Source organism: Cyrtonyx montezumae, unplaced genomic scaffold (genome assembly GCF_038088225.1).
Source record: "Cyrtonyx montezumae isolate F1298 unplaced genomic scaffold, pur_monq_1.0 scaffold_10, whole genome shotgun sequence".
In the NCBI taxonomy this organism is placed as follows: domain Eukaryota; kingdom Metazoa; phylum Chordata; class Aves; order Galliformes; family Odontophoridae; genus Cyrtonyx; species Cyrtonyx montezumae.
This window is the reverse complement of record NW_027071826.1, coordinates 18,746,150-18,759,043: the sequence shown is the minus strand read 5'-3', so window position 1 is coordinate 18,759,043 and position 12,894 is coordinate 18,746,150. Positions and strand designations below refer to the sequence as shown.

The following is a 12,894-nucleotide window of genomic DNA, read 5'->3' as shown; positions in this document are numbered from 1 at the left end:
TTATTATTAGTTTATGTATTCTTACTGCTATTTTTAGTAGGGAAAAGTTTAAACTGCTTTTATGATTTGAGAACATTTAATGAAAATGTAAATATTAATACTATATTAATTTTTTGTAACTTGCATGTTGAAGAAGTTGCAGCTTAGGGTTTGTGAGATTGTCAATGTTAGAGTTCTGTTCTTTCTTTTTGTTGATGGGCATGAATATGCTCATTTGTTTTTGTATATTGCCCATCCCTTCCTTACAGCCAGAAGCTCTAATGCTGCTAGATCACTCCGTACCGCCCTTACATGGACATGGCAACTGACTTACACATTCACTCCCATCATCTTCATCTCCTGTGTAGTACACTCATAGATTTTTACAATCCCACTCCATCCACCCTAGGCATTTTTTCTTCCCATAATTCCCCTCCACCACCCCTTTCTTTAGCATTGTTAAAATTTTATGTGCAGTCATCCATTCCTTAAAACACACACACACAAAAAATATAGAAAAAAAGAAAATGTTTAAAAAAATATATATCAAATTGACCAAAAAGGCAAAAAAAGCAACAAACTTTGCTTTTCAAAAACCATTATATATATATAGATATGCAAACAACCAGAAGTAAATTCTATAAAATGTACAGGATTTTTGAACTGTAATATGCTAACAACTTTACATAATATAAAAACAACAAAAAAAAAATTACAACCAAAAACAGCAGAAAAAAAAGTTTGAATTTGTTAAGGTGCAAGATTTTTTTCTTTTCATGTTATGTGGTGTGGATGTATGTGTTGTTGCCTCCCTGTATCGCCCTTTGTTGTAAAACAATTATATTAAAAAAAAAGAAATAATAAACATTTTGCTAAAAAAAGTTTTTAAGAAACAACAACAAAAAAAAAAAGCAAGTTACAAGAATGTGGCAATGCTACTTGTCCAAGAGCATTCTTACACAACTTTCTTTTGTAAATTTTTCCTTTCATGCCAAAAAACATGCGGGCAATTTGTTGATGTAAGTTGACTGTTATGAAATCAATGTGGTATGCTTTCTAAGTATTTTTATGTATTTTTCATTAATTTTTAAGAAGGTTTTTTTTTTATTATTTTCATAATTTTTTTCATTTCTTTTAGATTTCAACCTTTTTTTTTTTTTTTTTTTTTGGTGATGATTAAGTGATTGACTTACGTTTTTCCTTTCTCTGATCTTGTTGCTGTGGCATTTTTCTTTTCTAGTACATTATTTTATTTTGGGAAAAGTGTATAAATTTAGTTATTTATTTTTTAATCGATTTGTATTTGCTTTTATGTTATGTGCTCTTTGTGTACTGTTGATTACCGGATTGCATTCTGCATAATGGGGGTGAAGGAACCTGTGGTAGTTTTCTCCTGTTCTTTCTCAGTCACTCTAACTTTAATTCCCCTTTCCCTTTCCCAAAATGAACCACCAGTAAAGCTACTTTCTTTCAAGCTACTTAAATTGTATGTAGACCAATGCTATAGTTTTCATTTCAAATGGGGGACGCTCATTTCTTGAGCATTTCAGTAGCTCTCAAGGTCCTACAACTTTCCCACTTCATTCTAATTAAAGTGTTATATTTCTATTAATTTTCTTGATTGCTGGTTATCTGCCTGATGTCCAATCTAACTGATACTCTCAAGTGTACTCTTTCCAGGTAAACACACTCATCATATTATGACTAGTATTAGGCTTGCTAGTATTTTCCAGAAAAATTACATTTGGCAGATACTTCCCTACTGAAAACCGTGTCCAGAAAATTTCTGAAGAGGCTTGGGTTGATTTCTTTAAACAAAAATGAGCTTTTGGTAAAAGTAAGAAAAGGCTGTATTCTTTTGTAAGCATGCATGTTTTTCGCATTCCTGCATGTCAACACTTTGCTAAGTGCTTAGAAGGTATCTTAGGTTAACTCGCGAGTCGTTAAACAACTGATGCTGAAAACAGAACAAATTATTCGAGTAGGAAGCTATCACCAATCAATCATGAGAGTTCAAGCTAATAATGGGAGATGGACAAGGGCACGTTCCTGTTGGTTCAAAGCAACTCAGTGTCTGGCATCAAAATACTTTTGCTCTGAAATCTTGCCTGCAACAAAGATCAACTCTGCTACAAGAACTATGACTTTAATCGCTCTGAGCGCACCATATTCTCCAAAAAGAAAAGAAAATATTTGAGATTAAATGTTGCAGTATTCCATTATGGGAAAGATGTTTTTCTCTCTACAACTGACTGTCAATTGCACCTAAATCAGACTGCAAAGGGAAGAAAATAATATTAAGAAGGTTCATCTACTAGGCTTTGTGTTAGCATCACTTTTCCTTTGAATATTTCCCCCCTTCTCATTCTCAGAGGTCTGTAACGTTAAAGCACCATTAGATTGAACTTTACGAACTCAGCAGTTTAAAAAGAAATTACTGGCACTGATACGACTTTGACTCAGAGGGGAAAAAGCTAAGAAATTATTTTCTGTGACAAGTATGTCATACTAAAACAGAGTCGAATTTCAGAGGAACAACGTAAGAATAAAACACAAATGACAAACTTTGGCTGCAGAATTTGGATGTAACTTAAAAGCTCTTCATACGCAGCTGGAAAAGAGAGAGGCAATTAAGGGTCTGTCCTTTATCAACACCACTCAGATTTCATCTTCATGTGCCCATTGTACTCTTACCAGTTTGCTTCCTGAGAGTCCAGTTAAGTAGTTGTGGCTGTGAAGATGAAAGCTGGCAGCAGCTACAGTTTTTCAGTTTTTATTTTTCTCTTTTTTTTTTAGTGCCCTCTGCATTCATGACTCACCCACAACATCCTTATAGTTCATAAGGCTTCTATTAAATTTTTAACACACTGTGTTTTCCAGTGGCAGAGAACTCTTACTGGAGACCAACCCCAGAGGTATGAATTATATATCTATAAATATACAGCAAAAAGGAGGTCAGCTTCAAGGCTAAAAAGTAGATCTTTTATATCCCCAATGATCTTGGTAGCTTAAAGAAAATCACAACTCTGTGAAAATAGTATATGTGAGAGATTTAAGGGCTCACTTTTAAGGAATATACACGCTGTTTGTTCCATGAAATGAGAAGGCGAAGAGAAACATGGGGCTGCTTGGTGCAAGGTTTCCCACCTCACAGAGCTCAGTTTTCACAGTGTTGCTGGCCGTTTGCTGTTAGGTAACAGTTTCTTAACTCTGCTATCGATTGACAAACTGATTTTGTGTCTGTATGAGTGCAGAGGAAACCATTTTATCTGTTTCCCTTCCATTTACTTCTCATCAATACAAGCTTTTAAAAGAGCTTACTTAAAGCACATGTTTGGAAGAGAAAGCACATGTCTGGAAAGTCCCTGTGAAATCTCTGGAATTCAGAAGGAATCCTGACAGAATACCACTTAACTGGTGCTCAGCAGACAACAGTAAAAAAAGGGTGTAAGAAACCTGTAACTACCTGAGAACAGTCCTTATCAACCACAGAACCAAAATCTCACGTGAATATTTGTTTTGAATCCAGGACCCAAAATTCATATAGTAATATGAAAACATTAAACCTGTATCAGATATATTTCCCTTTTCCAGTCATCAGGAAACGTGTTTCAGAGCCTCCTCTCCTTAGCCTTCTCCAGAGATCCAAATCTTTTCTTTAAAGCACTTGCCTTTCACAGCAAACCTTTCCGATTCCAGCACTCCTTGATGAGGAGACTTGGCAGTGATGCACTTTGTCTTTTAAGGCTTTCAAAGCTTACTTTTAAAGCAACTTGGAGCCCTGGGCAAAAGGCACCACTTCTCCATCACAGGGTTCAATGACTCTAGGCAGTTTCCTGCTGTCTCAGCTGTCATTCTGTGAAAGATAGGTTCCCCTCCCTCACCTTCCCCCCCACACACATGCACACTTATCATCTGCCTGTCATTGGACTCCCTCTTGTGTTTCTTACAAATAAGAATGTAGTATCAGTGACAGTTGATTCAGGGTACAGTAGGAAAATTTGCACGTTCCCCTCTATAGATGTTTATGATCATATTTCTCACACTTTCTGGGGAACTTTTCACAATTGAAACTTCCTGTCATCCTTAAATAACCCTTTTTTTTTTTTCTCGTTTTTTAGACTGAGAGGTATTTATATCATGTCATTCAAAAGGATGTTTTAACTCCACTATAAACCAAATACCCCAACAAGTGTTCACTGTATACAAATATTATTATTAGAGATATAAGTTCTGTCCTGCTGTGAGTGTTGCATAGGTGCCCAGCATAACAGTAAAATAATGTCCTCATTTGTCACTTGAAGAGTGCTTTTTCTGAGTTACCCTTTCCAACATCTCAGGTTTTTCCATTGCAAACAAAGAAAACATTGAAATCATCACTATCACCCTTAAAGCCATTTACCAGTTACTCCCCTGAAGTATTCTATATTAAGTAAATGTAGCAAATGAACTCCTTAATGGAGAAGTGATTCCTAATTAAGGACTTTTAACAGTCGATTTCTTCAGTGTATAAGCGAAAATAGTATGGCTCAATGGATACCAGAATAAATCTAGAGATGAGATCAAGTTATTGTAGGGGAAGTCAAAGTTCATCCAGTCTTCCTGGTATGAAAGGTATTTACCTTCTTCCATCCAGTGTGAAATTAAAACTCCATTAAACTCATTCTTGATTCAGACCCTGCTGGAGGAAAAAAGTTTTGATCTGCTCTCCTTCACTTAAATGAAACCTTACTTGCCTCAGCAACTGCATCAACTTTTCTTGTCATTTCAGGATGAACATGATGGTGTTATAGTTGCAGCAGTCTTGATCAAGTCCTTGACAGAAAACAAAAACAAAAAAATTTAGAACTATTACCTTCTTTTAAGGCAAGCCTTACTGTGAGGAAAGAGTTTCATATTAAATGTGAGATTGTTTCTGATTCCTCTGACAAAAATAATTGTAAATAGGACAAGAAGAATTCATTTTTAGAAGAAAACTGCCCAAAACTTTGCCCCCAGTGGCTGGCATACTGAAGTCATGTGCTAGTGTAATAGATTCTAATAACAGGTACTTCAAATCTTTAGCTGAACAATTAAAAGCTGCCAAACTGATTTTTTTCCAATTGGATGTCACAGATGGTGCATTAAATTCACAGATGAGTGCTAGATTGTTTCTTAAAGGGATGCTATCTACCTCTTCCTTTCAGGAACTTAAATTCTCCAACCATGCAAGTTGATATAATTATACTATTTTTATTCATCTTTTTTGCAGACTTGTGGATGATATTTCCCACTGAGCTATCCTCCAAGTTTGTCTTGAGACCGCCTGTTTACATAGATTATAGATGCCCTACTCTGACCACAGATAGGTCTTCTGAACATACCTAAATCATATTACATGCTCCAATTTTCACTGAACAGAAAACAGCTGAGATGAACAAACACAAAATGCCATGTAACCACTTCACAGACTACACTTTTTGGTCTTTCCATATTTTTTGCTATATGTACTTCTTTGTCTCTTCAGTAAGAGTGATATGGCCATGCTAAGGAAGCTCAGAAAACTAAACAGCATATTGAGATTGGCCCTTCTTTTTATCTCATTAAAAAAAAAATCACTTTGCATGAAGGTGTGTTAAGAGACTATGTAAAGTGCCACAGTTGTTATTTTGGCCTCATTTCTACACTGGTATCTGTGTGTTAATTCAAACTGTTTCCATTTATTAAACTGTGTCAGCACTTTTTCTCATTAAGGATAAGAATAAGCCATATTGGTAGTTCAACTATACAGATTTAATCAAATTGTTAAGTACCTTTTTCAGTATATTACTATCTTCGATGTGTAATTTGTTCAGATATACTGCTTTCCAAATATGTTTCAAATGGGCAATGATTTTATTCTTTATAAAAATTCCATGGACATGTCTGACAGTATTTAACGGGAAACAAGTGCATGTAACATATAGTACAGGTAGAAAAGAGCAGAATTTTGACCCTAATATAATTCAGCATCATAACAGTGCCAGAATGTTCATTAACAATTATGAATATGTTAGCAAAAGCCAGAATTATTTATTTAGAATTTAAAATTCTTTTTGCATCTCCTTTTTTAAGAACCAGCAAATACAAATTAATGTTTCTCTATAAATATTTAAACATGAGTTGTGCTATTTCCAACAGATGTGGATGACTACTCATTATGTCAAACAAAATCTGCAGTTTGTATTTAAATCAGGTAGCTTAAGTGGCTAACAAAAGAGAAATGGACAAGGGAAAATTTAAGCACAAACTTTCAGAGGCAATATTGCATACGTAACCTAAAATAATGTCAGCAACCTGCATAAATCTATACAGTCTCAACTCAGTAAATTAAAGAAATGAATTATACCTCCATATCTGAATAAAACACTGGAGTGTTAGTTATTCCTAAGCTCAAAAGCAGAAGTACACTCATTTTACAGTCTATAGACAAATCGAGACTACTCAGCTATGAGTCACAGAAGTGTTGGTCACAGAAGCCAATCTTAGAAATGACACTCTTTTTTTGCTTGTTCCAGGTTATACTTCAGTAAGGCACGTAAGTTACAGCTATAGTTAAATTACACTTCCAGAGTAGGCTATAAGACTACTTCATTTTCAGTCCTTTGTAGGCAGGCACCTAGCCACCATGCTGAGAAAAAATAGAATTGCTGTCTGTGTCTCAAGAAGTAACAGCAGGTATGAAGACAATTTCTTTCTGCTGGGCAGATTCAAGCACTAACTTGGATCATCAGAGAGCTTATTTAGTTGCACTGTCAAGCACAGTTAATTCTTTTCTTAAGTTTTAATCAAATTATACTGAAAGGATATAAAGATGAACCAAAGTTCAAGACCATATGACGTATTAGTAACCCAAGAAGACAAAAGGCAAGGGACATGTCGAATGTAAAACAGCAAGGTAAGATTGAAAAGAAAGAAACAAGCTTTGAGTAAAGCACTATATCTTCATGGACTCCAGTAAGTACCTGGTTCTTATTCCATTGCTTACTTTTTTATGAGCGTTCTCACAATTTAAAAACCAGGCAACAATCAAGAAGAAACGGATGAACGGGAAAGGCCTTAGGGAAAGGCCTTAGAAAATGCTACAGAGGAAAAACACACTTGAATATCAGAGAAGAAATACCAGTGTTTTCTTAAATGAAAAGATCCAGAGGAGATAAAACCGGTAAGATGAACAGTAAAATCCCTCTGAGAACACTGCTGTATTGGTGGTCTGAAATAGTTCATTTTAACAGTCTTGTAACCGATTGCTCAAGAAAAATCAGTGCCAAAAATTGATGCCCAGAGAGTCACTTGAGAGTATCTTCAAAAGCAAAAAATTAAGTCTCCAAAAAGTTTGTAGTGTTTCACTGTACATGTCTAGCATAGGCTACAGTGAAAGAAAATGGAACACACATAGTTGATCAATGTCAGAAGCAGAGTGGGAGGCAAGAATCAAAGAAGCCCCCAGGAAATCTGTTGGTAGTGTAGCTGGGGAGGAAATCTGATCCCTGACACTTTCATAATGCCCACATCCTTGTACTGCCCTCAAGAGACTTGAAAATGGTGTCTTGTATCAGTAAAATGTACTAATCTTCTTTTTTTCTTCTCTTTTCCATCCCAGGAGGTGAATTAGTTATTCCTCTACTTGTAGAAGACCCTTTAGATATCCCTCCTATTGCTACTCGTGCACCTTTCATTACACTTCCCCCTACCTTTCGCCCCCTCCTCACCATTATTGAGACCACCAAAGATTCCCTGTCCATGACCTCTGAGGCGGGGTTACCTTGCTTGTCGGACCAAGGCAGCGATGGTTGTGATGATGATGGCTTGGTGATATCTGGGTATGGCTCAGGGGAAACCTTTGACTCTAACCTACCCCCTACTGATGATGAAGATTTTTACACCACCTTCTCCTTGGTAACAGATAAGAGTCTTTCCACTTCAATCTTCGAAGGTGGCTACAAAGCACACGCACCCAAGTGGGAATCCAAGGACTTTAGACCTAACAAAGTCTCCGAAACTGGTAGGACTACTACCACGTCTTTGTCCCCTGAGCTGATCCTCTCCACAGCTTCGTCCTCGACTGGGATGGTACCCAAATTGCCAGCCGGCAAAATGAATAACCGTGAGCTCAAACCCCAGCCTGACATAGTCTTGCTTCCGTTGCCCACTGCCTATGAGCTAGACAGCACAAAGCTGAAGAGCCCGCTAATCACTTCCCCCATGTTCCGTAATGTGCCCACAGCAAACCCCACGGAGCCGGGAATCAGACGGGTTCCGGGGGCCTCAGAGGTGGTCCGCGAGTCAAGCAGCACTACGGGGATGGTCGTCGGCATTGTGGCTGCTGCCGCCCTCTGCATCCTCATCCTCCTGTACGCCATGTACAAGTACAGGAACAGGGACGAGGGTTCCTATCAGGTGGACGAGACGCGAAACTACATCAGCAACTCAGCCCAGAGCAACGGCACGCTCATGAAGGAGAAGCAGCAGAGCTCAAAGAGTGGCCACAAGAAACAGAAAAATAAGGACAAAGAGTATTATGTGTAAAAAAAGAATACTTATTTATATATAAATATATAAATACTTAATGAGATTTAACTATGAGAACCATTGCAGTGAACGAGATTAGGAGATATCATTTGTGGGAAAAAGTATTGGGAAAAAAATAAATCTGCAGTGACTGTTAATGTCTCAGTCATCACTTGGAATCAACAAACTCTGCCCTAATGTATTATAAAGCACACTTAGCGTTCTGGAGATGACGCATACAGCTCTGCCCTGTTAGTGAACTTGGACGTCTCCAAATCTCCTCCTCCGCTGAACTTTCTGCAAAAGTAGAAGACTCCATGGCTTACTTGTTTCATATCTCCAAGTGAGTCTTTAACAATGTTCGTGATTCCTGACTGTATCAATAATTTTTCAGTTTAGTTATTTAAAAAAAAAGAAAAAAAGGAAAGAAAAAGAAAAAGAAAAAAATGCAAACATTATTAAACAACAAAAAAATATCAAATAAACTGATCTGGCTGTGTCCAGCACACATAATTTTTCGAGATTGGAGGAGGGGAATAAATGATTTTGGAGATTGTTGGATTTTGGTTTGGTTTGGTTTCTTGGGTTGTTTTATTTTTGATTTGGTTTACTTTTGGGTGTGGGAGGAAGGGGTGGAGAGGAATGTTGTGGGGGTGGGGAGCATGAACCAGGGATATGTGTTGAGAAGAAATCTCGAAAAAAAAATCCATAATAAATAAAGAGAGACTATTGCCATATATGAACTCAAAAGCTACTCATGGTGTTTACTCTGCATATCTGGTTGTGTTGTCTCTAGAAACCGTCGTCTTGCAGTAAGTTATTTGCTAACAATGCAGTGAAAGTGTGTGATGGGTGCTGATGAAGAAAATTATCATGGAAAGCTGGTCCCCTTGGATCTGCCTCCAGGATTTGCAAATGAACTGAAGAATAGATGGGTTTGGGTCTGTTCTGATCAGAATCATTGGAATTATTTGAGAATATCACTTAGTATGCATTAGCACAGCCAAACTATGGTTAAGAGGATTTGAAGATTCAAAAAAAAGAACACTTAAGAAACAGTCATTCTGAGCTAAATATACCATGCAAAAATAAATGAACCTTCCTCTGGGTTCTGGTTCTGTGACTGATCGCAATGCATGCAAAAATAGTAATAATAATAATATATCAGTTTAATAAAGAGATCAGAAAGACACCACTGGAATACAACTTGTGATAAGACCCATAAAATGTATGAGAAGTTAAACACTTGTAAAAGAACGCAAAAATGTATACTGTTGTTTGGGTTTTTTTTGACATGAAACTGCTTTTTCATATGTAACTTAATTTTAATTTTGTAGCTTAACATTTCAGATCATCTCTCTCTTTCCATTTGACCTATTCTCTCTTTTCCTTCTCTTTTATATAAAAGAAAATAAAGCTGCTGTGACACACAAAATAATAAAGAAAAAGGAATTTAAAAATATTATATATATATACACACAGATATATTTATCATGGTATGTTTGATGGGACGACTGGAACAGAAGTTCTGTTATGGTCTTAATGTGGATTGAGAATGTTCTTGAAGAACAAAGTAAAAAGAAACAAAACAAAAGCAAACCATAAAATATGAAGAAAGCGTGTGTTTTAGCTTTGTCACAGTTATCTGTGTCAAGAAAAAAAAATCTGAAAGTTTGTTTACATATTTTACTACTATTTTTTTTGCTAGTATAATTTCTATATGAATACCCTGAAGGTGTATATACTGTTTTATGGTTAAATTGGGAATGTCTTTTGTTTTTAACTGATTTCATTTGGTTGTTTGGTTTCTACATTTTCCCAGTTACTTTGAAAAGGATTATCTTACTGTATAGAAAAATAGCCAGGTGGTTTGATGGCCATGCCTGTCATGTGCAAAAAAAAAAAAAGCAAATGAGGGAGAAAGAGAGACAGAGAGGAAACCAATAAAAATAAGATGGATTAAGAAGTCTGGAATATCAGAAATGTACACTTTTTCTGTATACAGATGAAAACTAATCAGCTGTTTAGGTTTAGAAATCTACTCTTGCTGGTGTTTATAAGTCGCATGAACATTTGACTTTGAAGAATTGTCATCAAATACACACACGCACATGGGAACTTAAATTCAAACAAAACAGCCTTCTCAAACACTTTGAGAAGCTGATTTCATGTTAACAAATATTTTCAGTGTGTATGTGTGTGTGTGGTGCGTGTGCGTGAGAGGTTGAGCTTTTTTTTCCTTTTTTATTTTTTATACTAAAAAGAAAAAAAAAGACAGGTTTTAAAAAGGTATGAAAGCACGATTTTAGATGATTTAAATGGCCAAAACTATATAGAGTTGATTATATCTTGATGTCTGTAAAAGATTGCTGTTCTTGGAGTCTTGGAGTCTTGTGAAATGATTTCCTTTCTTCCTTTTCTGTTTTGCTTTCCTTTCTTAAGTTAAGAGGAAAAAAGCAATTACACTTTCCTTATTTTTTTTTTGTGTAAGTTTATATTGGACAGTTTTGGGGAACATGTGCATTTCCGTATGTGGGCTTCTATCATACCCCTGTTGCTTTATGGACAATCTTAAGAATTTTTATTTGAGTTATTGTGATGTTATTGCTTTTTTCACCGTTCTTTTTCTTCTTCCTTTTTGATTCTTTTTCTTTTGTTATTTGCATTTTGTTTAAAGATATGCTTAGCAATAAAATGTTCTTCCCAAAGCCCTAGATGTCACTGGGTTTTTCTTTGCAAAAGACTTAAGGGAAGTTCTAACTCTTTGTGCTTTCCATATTTACTCTAATGCAAATATCCCACACAAGTGTCTTATCACTAGATTACAAAATCATGCTCATTACTCTTTCTTTTATCCGATGAACCTTAACTCTTTCCTTTGTAGGTCATAAAATCAACTTGAGAGTAGAGTCTACTTCATTCTACTCCCACTCGTCACTACAGTGGATAAAAAAAGTAGTTCTTGAGTAGTTCTCTGGTTTGTTTGTTTTCATTTGTTTTTGCTTTAATGTTTGCATGGGTTAGAATATTCATGTACATGCAACTTTAAATTCAGCTATATTCAGGTCTTTTGCAAATCATGTTTCTAACACCTTACAGATCCCTCCCAAGGCTCTAAAGAAGGAGTTCCACTCTAGACTTCTCTCCACATTTGTCCGCCTGCTAAAAATCATGACATTCCTTGGTCATGACCAGTATCTAACACTCTCAGTACTATGATGGTCACTTGACACAAGAAAGACCTCGGTTTGTACATAACAATGATCCCTTCTCAAATGTTCTGAAAAAAACATATTTTTGCCTTGGTGCCTTGCTCCAAACCTGTTATACTTCACACAGTTATGAAATGGTATGTGAAACAAGAAATTTCAGCCTAATGTACCCTAACCCTGTGGTTAGAGCCACTATGTTTGATTTTCTCTGTCACGTAATTAAAATTTTATTACTTGGGCTAAATGAAAGTGTCAGAAAGGAGGCTTCATTTTTGCATAAAAGGCATATGCTAATTGTGTAGTTTTGGCTGATCACAAAACCTCAGAATCATTGAGGATGAAAGGGGCTTCTGGAGATCATATGCTGCAGGCTCCACCTCTTCAAATCTGAGTCAGTTTTGAAGACCTCAGAGCCCATGTCCAGCCATGCTTTGAATATCCCCCACAGATTCCATAATCTCTTTGGGCCCCCTGTTCAGTGTCTGACAGTTCACATAGCAAGCAAGCTTTTTTTCTTGTGTTCAGATTAGATGTGTTTTGATGCACACACATTTCTTCTTGTTCTTTTTCTGAACAAGACAGAAAGGAGCCTGACTTAGACTTCTTTCTATTTGCAATCTATGCACTATTCATAAAGGTCCCCTCCCTGAACATTCTTTTCTCCAGGCTAAACAGCTCTATTGACTTCTCCTTGTATAATAGATGCTCCAATTCCTTATTCATCTTTGTGGTCCTTTGCTGGACTTGCTCAAGCTTCTGGAAAATATGGAGCAGAGACAATTACCTTACCATGATCTCTCAGCTAGGGATATTGCTCTTTTTTCAAGGAACAAGGCTTGGCAGTTGCTTCTCAGCATTTTTCTACAGGTAAGAAACATCTCACTTTCTGAAGATCCCTGAAAGAGATACTAGTCTGCTCTTCTCAAAACTGTTGAGCACATCACAGAAACTGTTTTGCTTATTGCAGAGGTTCTCCACAACCTCCCATGGCTAAGTGCTAAAACACTTCATGAAGACCTGAGCACAAACATACTCCATTCTTCCCAGTTCCAGTGTAACAGGAAAGGGGTAATGAGGAGCATCTTCATTTACCAGGTACTTCTATTCCTGCCTCCACACGGGAAGGGAAGGGCAGAAATGCTACTCTTCTGTACAGTTGCTGTGGCTGGATAAT

General features: G+C 36.5%; 1 protein-coding gene across 12 annotated transcripts in view; it reads left to right on the top strand.

Annotated features, from left to right (window-relative positions):
• NRXN3 (neurexin 3) overlaps positions 1-10,574 on the top strand; it is an 877,901-nt gene extending 867,327 nt beyond the window's left edge. For 9 of the 12 annotated variants that reach the window (XM_065751894.1, XM_065751957.1, XM_065751937.1 and 6 more), the window contains one exon: positions 8,225-10,574. In XM_065751894.1, coding sequence (XP_065607966.1) covers positions 8,225-8,526 — 302 coding nt within the window. In that variant the 3' untranslated portion in view covers positions 8,527-10,574. Of the gene's footprint in view, positions 1-7,600 lie in introns of all 12 variants that reach the window. The other 3 variants (XM_065751885.1, XM_065751877.1, XM_065751904.1) reach the window with 2 other exon arrangements.
• The last annotated feature ends 2,320 nt before the right edge of the window (positions 10,575-12,894 follow it).